Here is a 13,405-nt window from a genome sequence, read left to right on the forward strand (position 1 = left end):
TTATCAATACGAAGTTCGAGTAAAGGAGACCAATCTCGCAACTGCGTCCCCAGGTCCCAAGAACAGCTTTTACCAGGTTGGAGATCGCGTATGGGTCAAAAGACCGCAAAATCGATGTACCACGAGGTTCGGCACGGGTGAGGTGACCAAGGTGATCAGCCCTCAGTCGATTTTGGTGGACGGTGTGCCTCGTCACGTGAAGGATTTGCGCCCTCGCCATTATGTTGTTACATCGGAGGAAGAGGGAGATTCAGACAGTATGATGTCTTCTGAAAAGACAGAGAGTATGATGCAGGATGACGGAGAGGATTTTGAGCCATATAATGTACATACTGAAGAAGCGGAGGAAGGACCACCCGTCTTGCCTTTACGAAGGAGTACCCGACAGAGACGAATACTGCCCCCCTGCCCTGATTGTGAAACACCGCCTATGGAGCAGACTGGTGGCAATAATGGCGATGAGGAGGATGTACCAGACAGAGACGACTGCCCCCCTGCCCCGTTTGTGATCATGAGATCAGGGGGGAGTGTAGCAGAAGTAGCAATAACTAAAATGAGGGGAAAAAGAGCTTACCTCGGGTACGTCTGTTGTGTCACCGGTTGGGGGGAAAAGAGAATTCCAAGATGGCGTCCGGGGGTTTTTATTAGCGTTTACCCCATGCAACTCTCGGAAAATCACGTTTCTTTCTCATGTGATTATGCAAATGGATAATTCCCGGCCACTATAAAAGCAGGAGGCTAGAGACGAGTCGGCAGTGTCCTGCAAATTGTGTGTGGGTGTTTCTGGCGATTGGAGTGTGTCTTCTTTTACCACGGTTATCACGGACAGGAATTCCCTCTCTTCTGGAGGTGGGCGATATTGACTATTTTGAAGTTGTACTGTTGCTGACAGAACATTTTTTTTTTTTTTGCCTACTACATTTTTGTTTCAAATACTGTTAAAAACTCGCTCAATATATGTTACCGTGACATAGGTTGACATATATTCGGCGGGTTTTTAATAGTATTTTGTATAGTTTTTTATTCATAACACCTTTTTCCATACTTACGGTGTTAAAGAGGGTGTTTTCGAATACACCGGTAAACACTGTATGTTTTTCGAGCTGAATAAATATGTTACATTGAATAAAAACACAAAAAATATATCCAGTTTGGCAGAAAAGTAACTTATCTTGCCTTTGATAACATTTATTTGTTATATATTTGTTTTTTGACAACCTTTTCGAATCTATGTGTACAGTAATACAAACCCCAAAAAAGTTTTAAACTTCGGACTTTACAGGTAAATTTCAAAAAAACTTTTTTTGTTTTGTTTTAAATTAGAATATATTATCTTCAATTTGTGATATATAAAACTTTGGTACATAAATTAATTATTTACTTTTTAATAGACATTTCAAAATAGGGTGGCGTGAATTAAAAAAGAAAAAGCTTGTCTAAAATATTATATTCGGTTTATTAGAAAGAGCATAAAATTTCACATTGACTCTGAAAATATCGTAAAAATAGAATCAATAGAAAAATTTTGATAGATTTTTAAAGTTTAAACATTGAAAAATACTGAACTCGTAAAATTCAATTAATTTCATTACTGTTTTTTTTTTTGTTTTTTTAAATAAAAAATAATATTTCTATTACTTTTAAAACAACTTTAATAGTTTATTTTGGAAGTATAATCCATAAAGAAAATAAACAACCCACTTTTAAAAGAGAAATTACGAGTTTTTTATATTTTATTCGCAGTTTCGTGTTAGGGGTGTCAAAAATTCCTACAAAAATTCTGATACACCTAGATAAGAACACCTTTAACATTTTTCGAAGATTTTACTGTTTACATTGGGGGCTCGAGCGGGGGGGGGGGTAGTAAAATGTAGTAAAATCTTCGAAAAATGTTAAAGGTGTTCTAATCGGTAAATGTCGGTGCGTTCTGCGTTACTTTTTGAAAATTTGAAAATTCTATGGTCCAGGATAAAAAAAAAAAAAAAAAAAAACAATTCCCCCCCCCCTCCTCTCTCCCCAACTTGGAGTGCTTTCCTTTTCTTGTTTTATTTCTTTTTCAGCTACTTTTAAATTTTCCACCCAAAAAGTGGTATAATGTATTTTTGAAAATTAGAAAATTCTATGTTCTGGAAAAAAAAAAAATTAAATTATATTCCCCCCCCCTACACACACACGCACAACTTGGTGTGCTTTTCTTTTCTTGCTTTATTTCTTTTTCAGCTAATTTTAAATTTTCCGCGAAAGATTGGTACGCCATGTGAGAAGGCAGTTTGCTAGGTAATTGAAGCAAGACGTCGTTTATGCTGCCGCAAAAGCTGTAAAATGGCGGAAAGTAGTTCGTGGATTCAGGGGTTAATACAATGCAAACTGTAAATTTGCCCCCGGTTTGAGTATCAGATTCGTTGTCAGCGACCTCGATTACCCCTTTAAAACAAATTAGAGTGGTCGGTGTTCTGTTGTAACGTATCTGAATATTTACCAATTTTTTTATGGTTCATTGGCAGAAGAAGGTTGATTTTTTTCTTCAACATTTTAAAATTTCGGTACTAGTGCAGTCAGTGCACTTATTGATCCATGCAGAAATACTAATGTTATTATTTAAAAAGCCATTCTTAGCGTCGGGAGGGGAAGGTGTTTTGTACCTATTCTGTACAATTGAATTAGGTACGTGAAAGAAAATTTCAAAGTTAACATATCTCAAAATGGAAGAGCTCAGCAGAAAGAGTATGCAGAGACCATTCTAATGATACTTGAACCACCTCTGTAGGACAAATAATAAGAAAGTTACAACAATTCTAAAGCTGAAATTTGAGGCTAATTTTTGACAATAGAATCAATGGATTTCCTTAACAAAGTTGTGACCGATATCAAGATTTTTCACAGTTATTTTGTCATAGCTTTCTTATTTCTTGTCCGATTTCAAAAAGACAAATATCACTGGAGAGCTTATTGAATGGAGAACAAGAAAAATATATTTTGAAAGTTTATTAATGAATAATTTACAAGATTAAGAGGTGAAAGGGGATGCTGGGGCGGAAGATGCAGTCAATTACTATGGCAATATTACATCCCCGCATATGAAGTCTACTGCTAATGCTGATTTTTTATGTCAAAATAAACTGCAGAAGTACCGTTTTTTTTATTTCTCATCATACAAACACCAATAAATATAATATTTTTTTACATTTTTCATGAACTTTTAGCATATAAATTATTAAAATTTCTTTTAGCATATAAATTAAAATTTCGAAAAAGTTGTCAAAAAACAAATATATAACAAATAAATGTTACCAAAGGCAAGATAAGTTACTTTTCTACCTAACTGGATATATTTTTCGTGTATTTATTCAGCTCGAATACAGTGTTAATCGATGTATTGGAAAATTCAAAATGGCGCCCGACACTCTCTTTAACACGGTAAGTTCAAGAAAAGATGTTATAAATAATAAACTAGACAAAATACTGTTAGAAATTAGCTCATTATATGTTACCGTGACATAAGTTGGCATATATTCCGTGTTTTTTAATAGTATTTTGTCTTGTTTATTATTTATAACACCTTTTCCCAAACTTACCGTGTTTAAGAGAGAGTGCCCGCCATTTTGAATTTTCCAATACAACGGTAAGCACTGCATGTTTTTCGAGCTGAATAAACATGTTACATTGAATAAAAACAAAAACTGTATCCAGTTTGGTAGAAAAGTAACTTATCTTGCCTTTGATAATATTTATTTGTTATATATTTGTTTTTTGACAACTTTTTCGAATGTGTACAGTAATACAAACCCAAAATTTCTTTTAAATTATTAAAACTTTTAGAATTTAAAGTTTGCAAAATGTGCATAATAAAAAATATATTCATGAAAGTTTTATTTTTTTAATTTTAAAAATAACTCTTGTATTTTTTTTAATTGTAAATTTGTTTATTAGTTTATCATAGAATAAAAAAGCAAAGTAACAAAATGGAAGAAAAAAAAAAGCAGCTCGATAAAATGATAAAATAGAAAAAAATACATTTTGCCGGGAAGAAATGTTTTGGTTTAAAGAAAGTAAAATTTAAATCCTAAAAGTTCATTATGCTGAAATAAATTTTAATAATTTAAAAGAATTTTTTTAGCCAGCCGTAGTTTGGCGTCATTGCCGTTGTTGGAAAATATTTGTAAACAAAGTGCGTAGGTTAACGATATGGCGTTAGTGAAATTTTGAAAATTTTCGTAACGGCTTCACATTTTAGGTAAACTCAAAACCAATGAAGGTAAAGTCATATAGGCTTCATATTTCGCACAAATAAGGTTTAATATCTATATTAACGAATATATATAGTTTCAAAACTATTACAACTTACCTTCAGGTCTAATAATGATGATTTAAATGACACAAAACTTCACTTCAAAATTTTTTACACTTCTACTGAACGTATGGAAATAATTCAAATACCAGCATGTAGCGAAACATGTGTGCTACCTCATCAGTATCCCTGCGGTGTAGTTAACCCCCCGGATATAGGTGGTAGGGGCCAATTTATGACACATACCTCAGTGCACAGAATTACGGCTTACTCAAGTTACCAATGCCACTTAACCCTCGCAAAAGCCTTGGCATTTTCACATACCTAATTGAATAAAAAAATCATAGAACTTTAATTAAACTTGGAAATACGATTTAAAAAATACCGCGGATCAGTAAGTGCACTAGCACCAAAATTGCAATTTAATGAATTTCAAAGCAAGATATGCCTAGGACCATACCTCGTTGATAATTTAATAATGACCACAAATGTTAAATTTTTAAGTTCTTAAAAAGTAAATTAGAATGTTATTTCAAGTTTAAAAATATATTTTAAACACTCAATTTGATCAATGGCTGTGCATTTTTTTTTTTTTTTTTTTTTCTTTTATAATTTACCAAATACAGAAACTTCAAAACAAAACAAACAAACCGGAAATGGCTCTTAAGTTTTAAAGTAAATAAGTTTTCTCTTCTTACTTGTCGGGCGAATGCTTGCTACAATCTCGGATTCCTTGGTTACAAACGTTTATACATTCTGAAAACTCTCTTAACATCAAATGTGTCCGGGATTGATGTAAAAGTTCGCTGCATTGTTCATATAAACTGTCTTCGTCCCATTCTAACATATCACGTTCGATGTCATCTGCGAAGTTTAGATTAGAAAGCGGTCGAAAATCGCTCATCATTTTTCACGTTGTAAACGAAACGGTGAATGGAGGAAAAATGTCCCTTATTTGTAAATCTCCGCCTCTTAGGTATGTGCAATTTAAAAGTGGAAATTGATAGGGGTTTGAAAGCCAGCTTATCATATACTAGCAGGGAGACCCGATATTGCCCGGGATTGAATGATTATCAATGAATATTTCACACTCCTATATATATTTATTGTCATCGAAATCCGTGAAATCGCCCGGGAGGAAGCTTCACATGCCTCCATGCAGTAACTTAGTCCAAAATATATGTTATTCTACATTGCACTCTAGAAAACCTGCTGTTTCGTTTATAAAATTATTTTATATAAACTCCTTTCCAGTTAATGAAAAAAAAAAAAACATTAAGAAATTTACGTGTGAAGTTTGAATATAGATTCAAACTTCACACGTAAATTTCTTAATGTTTTGCAAAAAAACAAAAAAAAAACAAATTTTCAAGCCTTATAAAATTTTTTGCAGTTAATGAAAAAAAAAAATTAATTTATGAGTGGTGAACTCACACTCACACACATAGACAAATTTGCATTTATATAATTGTATATATATATATATATATATATATATATATATATATATTAGTTAATTATGAAGACAACGAAAGGAAGTCTCATTTTAACATTTAATAAGCAACTTTATTTGTCATTTTCATTAGTGGTAGTAGTAGAAGAGAGAAACGGGTTAGTAGGTTGAAGTGTTTTTGTGTAAAGATAGATTTAATATCATGCCGGCTGGTTGAAGGAGAGAATAGGTCAGTTTTATTTACACATGTTTATAGCTAGTAGTTGTTGAGACGGAGGAAGACGGTTAAAGGAGAAAGAAAGGGCAAAAGCATTCAGCGTGTTGACATGTTGTCATGGGAGTGTGCGTTTGATAGTAAAGACGGAGCAAAGGATGTGTGTGTGTGTGTGTGTGTGTGTGTGTGTGTGTGTCGGTGTATTGACGAGAGCAGTTCTTTAGCATGATAAAGAAAGTTCGTTAGCGTACTGCACATGGAAATAAATGTTTGAGGGGTCGCCATGGTAGCTTGTAGTACTCACGTTTAGCCTGGGGCTCAAGTGTTTACATCTAGAAACTAACTCATTTTTGGCATTTATTATAGGTTTAGGGAAAGTCATAACATTAACTCCTTCGGAGATACAAAGATTACAATTACAGTGTATCATTTAGCTTTTTTCAGTATACTCCATTTGATTGAATTTAATTTTATTTGCCTGTCTATGGATATCTTTTTGTTTTTATTTGCAAATTGATTGAAAACTTGAACTGAATTTTGAAACTGATGTACGGAAAAATTTTTTACCGGATTGATATAATCAAAGATTTGCCGGATATCCAATCAAACGAAAAAAAGCTGTGGAAATATGTACATATTGGATTGTTACCAGCTTCCTTGGATTTATTACAATACACCTTGGATCTTTTAATCTGCCGAACACCAAGAGCTTCCATTACAGGATTTAGCGAACACTTTCGATTTGAAGTTAAATATCCTTTTTTGCTGCATCCATTATTCTATGTAGTTAAAATGATTTAAAAACATTAAAAACATTTAATTCAATTTTCTCTATTTATTACCTTTAGCAAACCTTTTATAATATTTGCTAATATTTTTCCTCCGAGGAGATGTATAAACATTTAAAATTCATGGGTTAAGGAAATATATTTTACTATACTGTATTCTTTGTCTTGCATACAATAAAATTTCTAGATTTGAAATTTAACCTTTTCAAATCACAAATTTTAAATTCCTAAATTATGATATATATATATATATATATATATATATATATATATATATATATGTTGTGAGTTTAGAGCGCTAGTGCGCATGCGCACCAGATGTTTACAAATAGAACGAAATTTGGCGCCTTTTCCCAGCTTAGTCGTTCGTTACCGACCATGTTGTTGTACCTGCTGAATTTTATGTTGAATAAAACCTTTCTAATATCTTAAAAGGTCTTTATTTTTCATTACAATTTATTCAACATAAAATTAAAAATTAACAGCAACAATGGATGCTATACTGAGACCTGGTAAATTCGAAGGATCGTCAGATACAACCGCTGACGAATGGAATCATTGGTATCGTACCCTCATCAACTGCATCGACTCTCTCACAGTCGCTCATCCTCAAAATCCTCCGAATAAGTTAAGTATTCTGATTAATTTCATCTCACCGAAGGTCTATTCTCTTATATCTCACTGTTCAACATTCGAGAGGGCTATTAGCATCCTTCAAACAACCTATGTAAAACCGGTAAATTCTGTGTTTGCTCGTCACCTTCTCGCCACTAGGAAACAAAATCAAGGTGAATCTATTGATCAGTTTCTCCTAAAACTAAAGAATCTTTCTAAGGATTGTAAATTTGAAGATGTTACTGCCTCTCAACATGCGGAGCTAGCGATACGTGACGCATTTATCACAGGTCTCACTTCCTCAACTATTAGGCAGAGATTACTTGAAAGTTTTGAAATTAACCTAGATCATGCCGTAGCAACTGCACGAAGTCTAGAAATGGCCCAACATAATGCAGCAGCTTATGACACATCAATTGTAGCAAAGGCATCTATTCATGCAGATGAATCTGAAAATAACTCTAGTTTGGAACTAACTAATGAATGTGCTGCTGTTTCCAGAAATAATCAGGCGACTCACTTCGCCAGATGCCAATTCTGTGGACGAGAAAATCATTCTCGAAATATTTGCCCAGCTCGGAATGCTGACTGCCTTAAATGCGGAAAGAGGGGCCACTTCTCTAAAGTCTGCCGATGTAAAATAAAACAAACAACTTATAATACCAGGACTAGTTCTGCATATATTGCCCTCACTGCGTCATCCCAATGCACTCCATGCACACAATATTCTGTAGTAAATGCAACAATTAATAGTACTTGTTTGAAAGCTATGGTAGACAGTGGAAGCACTCATAACTTTATACGAATGAACATTGTGAGATCACTCGGCCTTAGTATATTACCTTCTAATGATACGGTAAGCATGGCTTCCTCGAATCTCACGAGCAAAACCTTAGGACACTGTGTTGCATCCATCGCTGTTAATAGACAAATTTACACTAATATGCGTCTATCTATCCTTCCCAACTTGTATGCTCCAATTATACTAGGACAAGAGTTCATGCAATTGCATAACCGGGTGGAATTCCATTATAACGGAAAGATACCATCTTTACAGATTTGTAACGTCACTCAGATGAAAATTGAGCCACCGTCTCTTTTTGCTAATTTAACAAAGAATTGTAAACCCATCGCAACAAAAAGCAGAAACTACTCAGCATCGGACTGCGAATTTATCCGGAATGAGATACAAAAATTATTAAAAGAAGGTATCATAATCAAATTGAATTCCCCATGGAGAGCCCAAGTACTAGTAACTAGAAATGAAAGACATAAGCGTCGCATGGTCGTTGACTATTCTGCAACTATAAATCGGTTTATACTTTTGGATGCTTTTCCGCTTCCCAAAATTTCGAATATCATACGCCAACTATCACAGTACAAAATTTTCAATAAGTTGGACCTGAAGTCTGCATATTATCAATGCCCTATACGTAGAGACGAGAGAATTTACACAGCATTTGAAGCTGACGGAGGACTATACGAGTTTTCTAGGTTACCTTTTGGGCTAACGAACTCAGTAGATGTGTTTCAACGTATTATGCATAATCTGATTCAAGAACATGAACTCCAAGGTACATTTGCCTACATTGATGACATTGTCATCAGAGGAAAAACTAATAAAGAATTAAACGAAAATATGGAAGCTTTTAGAAAGGTTATCAACCGTCTTAACTTGCAACTAAACCCTGTAAAATGTGAATATGGTATAACCAAACTAAAGTTTCTAGGGCACTTATTGGAAAATGGAACAATCAGTCCTGATCCAGACAGACTTACACCACTAAAAGAATTACCGATTCCGAACTGCAGTAAGTCACTCAGGCGGGCTCTAGGTCTCTTCTCATACTATTCACCATGGATAGAGAATTTCTCAGATCGGATTTCACCTTTATTAAACATTACGTCCTTTCCTATCACTGAGAAACTCAAAAATCAATTTCAAGCCATGAAAGATGAAATTTGCAAGGCTTCGGTTGCAGCCATTGAGGATGAAGTTCCTTTTACAATAGAAACTGATGCATCTGCGACAGCATTAGCAGCCTGCCTTTCCCAGAATGGACGTCCAGTAGCATTTTTTCCAGAACCCTAATGCAGTCAGAGCGTCGACATTCAGCAGTGGAACGTGAATCGGCAGCCATTGTAGAATCTGTGCGTAAATGGTGTGACCTCTTACTCGGTCGACACTTTACCATTATTACTGACCAACAGGCTGCATCATTTATGTTCAACACGCAGACACCAAATCGTATTAAAAATGATAAGCTGCTTCGGTGGAAACTTGAACTTTCAAACTATTCTTATGAGATAGTATATAGACCAGGTTCTCTTAATAACTCTGCAGATACCCTTTCTCGATCATGCTCTGCTTCGCGCTCATTATCACTAAAGGACCTACACGCAGCACTTTGTCATCCTGGAGTAGCGAGACTCTATCACTTTGTGAGGCAGAAGAATCTACCATTCTCTATGGAAGATGCTAAGTGCACCTACGCTGAATGTCAAATATGTGCTGAATTAAAACCAAGGTTCTTCAAACCTCCATCAGGTCGATTAATCCATTCCCGATCCCCCTTTGAACGTCTTTCAATAGATTTCATGGGACCGAAACCATCTACGAATAATCTCAAATACCTACTCGTGATTGTAGATGAATATTCACGCTATCCTTTTGTCTATCCATGTCAGGACATATCAACAAAAACTGTTATGAATTGTCTCCAGAATTTATTTACCTTTTTTGGCTGCCCGGATTCCATCCATAGTGATCGAGGAAGTCAGTTTATTTCATGTGAACTAAAAGAGTTTCTCTGGCAACATGGAGTTGTGATTACCCACTCAACTCCATACCATCCAATCGGCAATGGACAATGCGAGAGAGTAAATGGCACAATCTGGAAAACGATCAAACTTGCACTCAAAACCAGGCAATTGGACGAACGTCACTGGCATGAAGTACTCGACATAGCTTTGCACTCTATTCGATCGCTACTTTGTACAACAACTAACTCAACCCCACACGAGAGAATGTTCAACTTTTCCAGAAGGTCGGGCACCGGATATACCTTACCCGAGTGGCTGCAAGGAGGACCAGCCCTTCTTAGGAAGTTTGTCCGCCAACACAAGTCAGATCCCCTAGTGGAACCAGTAGATATAATATCTGCAACTCCCAACTTTGCCAGAATTCGTTTCCCTGACGGCCGTCAGTCAACAGTCTCAACAGAAGATCTAGCCCCCACTCCTGTCACTGACCCCTCCTCTACAAACTTGGAATCTCCTGTCTCCCCTGATCATGGTACATCACCAGATTCTACTACTCCATCAAACATCCGCAAATCAGAGTTGATTGATCAACAGGAAACCCCAAAGAATAATACCTCACCAAATGGAGAGTCTTTCTCTTCAGTTGACAAAACAAAGTGTTTAGAAATAGAAGAGCAGCAGCAACAGTCTGACTCAAAGAAGGGCGTTTTCAAATTTCCTCCAGAAGCTACAAAAAGGGGAAGGAAGATCACCTGCAACCCGAAATATAAATAAAATGTGGTGGAGAGTGTTGTGAGTTTAGAGCGCTAGTGCGCATGCGCACCAGATGTTTACAAATAGAACGAAATTGGCGCCTTTTCCCAGCTTAGTCGTTCGTTACCTACCATGTTGTTGTACCTGCTGAATTTTATGTTGAATAAAACCTTTCTAATATCTTAAAAGGTCTTTATTTTTCATTACAATATATATATATATATATATATATATATATATATATATATATATATATATGAAATAAAATGGAGGTGAAAGGACTCTGAATACTCAACGTTTCGCCCAATTTATGCGGGCTTTTTCAAGAGGGATGGTCATTGACGAGAGAGTCGGAAGATTTAGGGCTATATATAATGATGGGGGGGGGAGCAGCTTGTTTTTTTTTGTATAAATTAGATGTCTATGTACATATATACATTTTATGAGAGAAAATAAATTAGAGTAAACTAGCATAGTGGATTACGTCTAAAAGTTAAAATATCGTAGAGATTTAAAAGATTGCGCCTGGAAATATAACCGTGATAGATTAAGTAAATAAAATGAAACGAGATTACGAAGGGAGTTTTTAAAAATTAGAGATAACTGAATTGGGATAAAATAGCGTAGTAACTTAAAAAATGGCATCTAAAAATAAGAATAGGAGGTGATAAAATGGATTCTAAAAATAGAGTGATAAAATAAAATACAGTAAATAAGTGAAATAAAAAATAATAAAATGAAGTGAAATTACGAATGGATTTTTTTTTTAATATATATATATACTAGCGGGGGTACCCGGCGTTGCCCGAGTGTTTGTTTCCGGGACGGGGGGGGGTAGTTTAAAAAAATGTTATGGTAGGTAAGTAGGAAGAATCAAACCCGGAGTCATGAGTAAAAGTAGGAAAATAAAGTGTGAAAAAAAACAAAAAAAAAACATCTGCAACGTTAACAGTTCGGCCACCAAGAAAAGTCCATTCCAGTTGTTTAGGAAAAAAAAAAAAAAACGACTACGGTAGGTCGGCGCGAACGTGAAAATATAATGTGAATTGTCCAGCACGCTAACCACTACGCCACAGAGCACTGCAGCTTAGTTTAGTGATTTTAAATAACTTCACATGAAAGAACTACGAAGCCAAACCGGTGTTCTCTTCTCAACTGTTCCTTGTGAACGATCCCCAAACGGTGTTAAGTGGTGGCAGGGGGAGGAGGAATTTATTAGAGAGAAAATATTTTACCACTTCCATTGATCTTAACCGATTTTGGCCGTGACTTCTCAGCAGAAAAAGTATAGAAATCTAAGATTATCGAGGAATTTGAGAAATAATAAGCCTATAACACACCTCAGATATTGTTCTGCCGTTTGTGCATATTATATTTGCATGAAATATCTTGATTTTTAATCCTATTAAGGTCAAAATCCGACGGGAAAAAATGAGTTCATTTTATTTATATAGAGATATATACCTTTTATAATATAAAGCTGAATGCCTGTGTGTGTATGTGTGTGTCTGGTCACGAATAGGTTCCTATATGGTCGACTATTTTAAAAAACTGATTACATATAATGATAGAAGATGTATCGAGACACAGGAATGGGTATGTTTGATCTGGCAGAACAGTGGTTCATTAAAATTGTGGTGTCTGCGTTCGTGCCTGGTCCACAAAGTATGGAAATAAAAAATTAAAAAATAACGTTTACAAGTGTTTATGATATAGATGTACATAAGAATACTTGGATAAGTATGTTTTAGCTTAAATATGTTCGAACATGTTTTTCCTCACATATACACACCCACATGTACGCACGCACATACGCACACACACGCACGTATATACACATCCTCATATACACACCCACATGTACGCATGCACATACGCACAGACACGTACATATATTCACGTTCACGTATATACACTCACATTCATGTGCATACACACACACGCTAACATACACACATGTATGCACATGTATGCACACATGGGAAACGTCACTTCCCCTGAAAGGAATTCCAGACATGCGCAGTCAGAACGCTCACCCCGATATAAAAGTCAACAACACCATTCAACTTCCTTTTTTATTCCCTTTTTGCCTTGGTTCGTCAACCAGGCAAGTTCGCGTCCACAGCTCTTGGCTTGAAGACTTTTCCACGTGGACGACTGCTATCATGAACGCACGGCTTTGCTGAGGCCAACACTCTCTCCTTCTCTTTCCCTTTCTACATGCGGGACTACCATTTCTCATCCTCTACTACATTCCTTTCTTTTCCACGTGTGTAGTTTTCAACGACTGAATGAACACTTGTTCCACCTTAAACCTTTTATTTTCGACAGAAAATAAACAACATGTTTATTGTATCCAACAATTGACTTTTGTTTCCTTCTTTCCATTCATTTCATTATTTTCTTTTGTAGCGAGTTATGGTATTTATATCCTGGCCTTCAACAAACGATGGTGACCCCGTTATTTTAAAATGAAATGAATGTTTTTGAACGGTGTAAACTAAACTCTTCCACACAAATCCACGGCATGC

The 13,405-nt window shown here is 35.5% G+C and overlaps 1 protein-coding gene across 1 annotated transcript in view; it reads right to left on the reverse strand.

Annotated features, from left to right (window-relative positions):
• Positions 1–5,226, reverse strand: part of LOC145295991 (peroxisome assembly protein 26-like) — a 62,065-nt gene extending 56,839 nt beyond the window's left edge. The window contains exon 1 of the mRNA XM_080141963.1: positions 4,987–5,226. Coding sequence (XP_079998089.1) covers positions 4,987–5,195 — 209 coding nt within the window. The 5' untranslated portion in view covers positions 5,196–5,226. The remainder of the gene's footprint in view (positions 1–4,986) is intronic.
• Positions 5,227–13,405: the final 8,179 nt, after the last annotated feature.

Source organism: Euprymna scolopes, chromosome 2 (genome assembly GCF_053919585.1).
Source record: "Euprymna scolopes isolate OS-2025 chromosome 2, ASM5391958v1, whole genome shotgun sequence".
NCBI lineage: Eukaryota > Metazoa > Mollusca > Cephalopoda > Sepiida > Sepiolidae > Euprymna > Euprymna scolopes.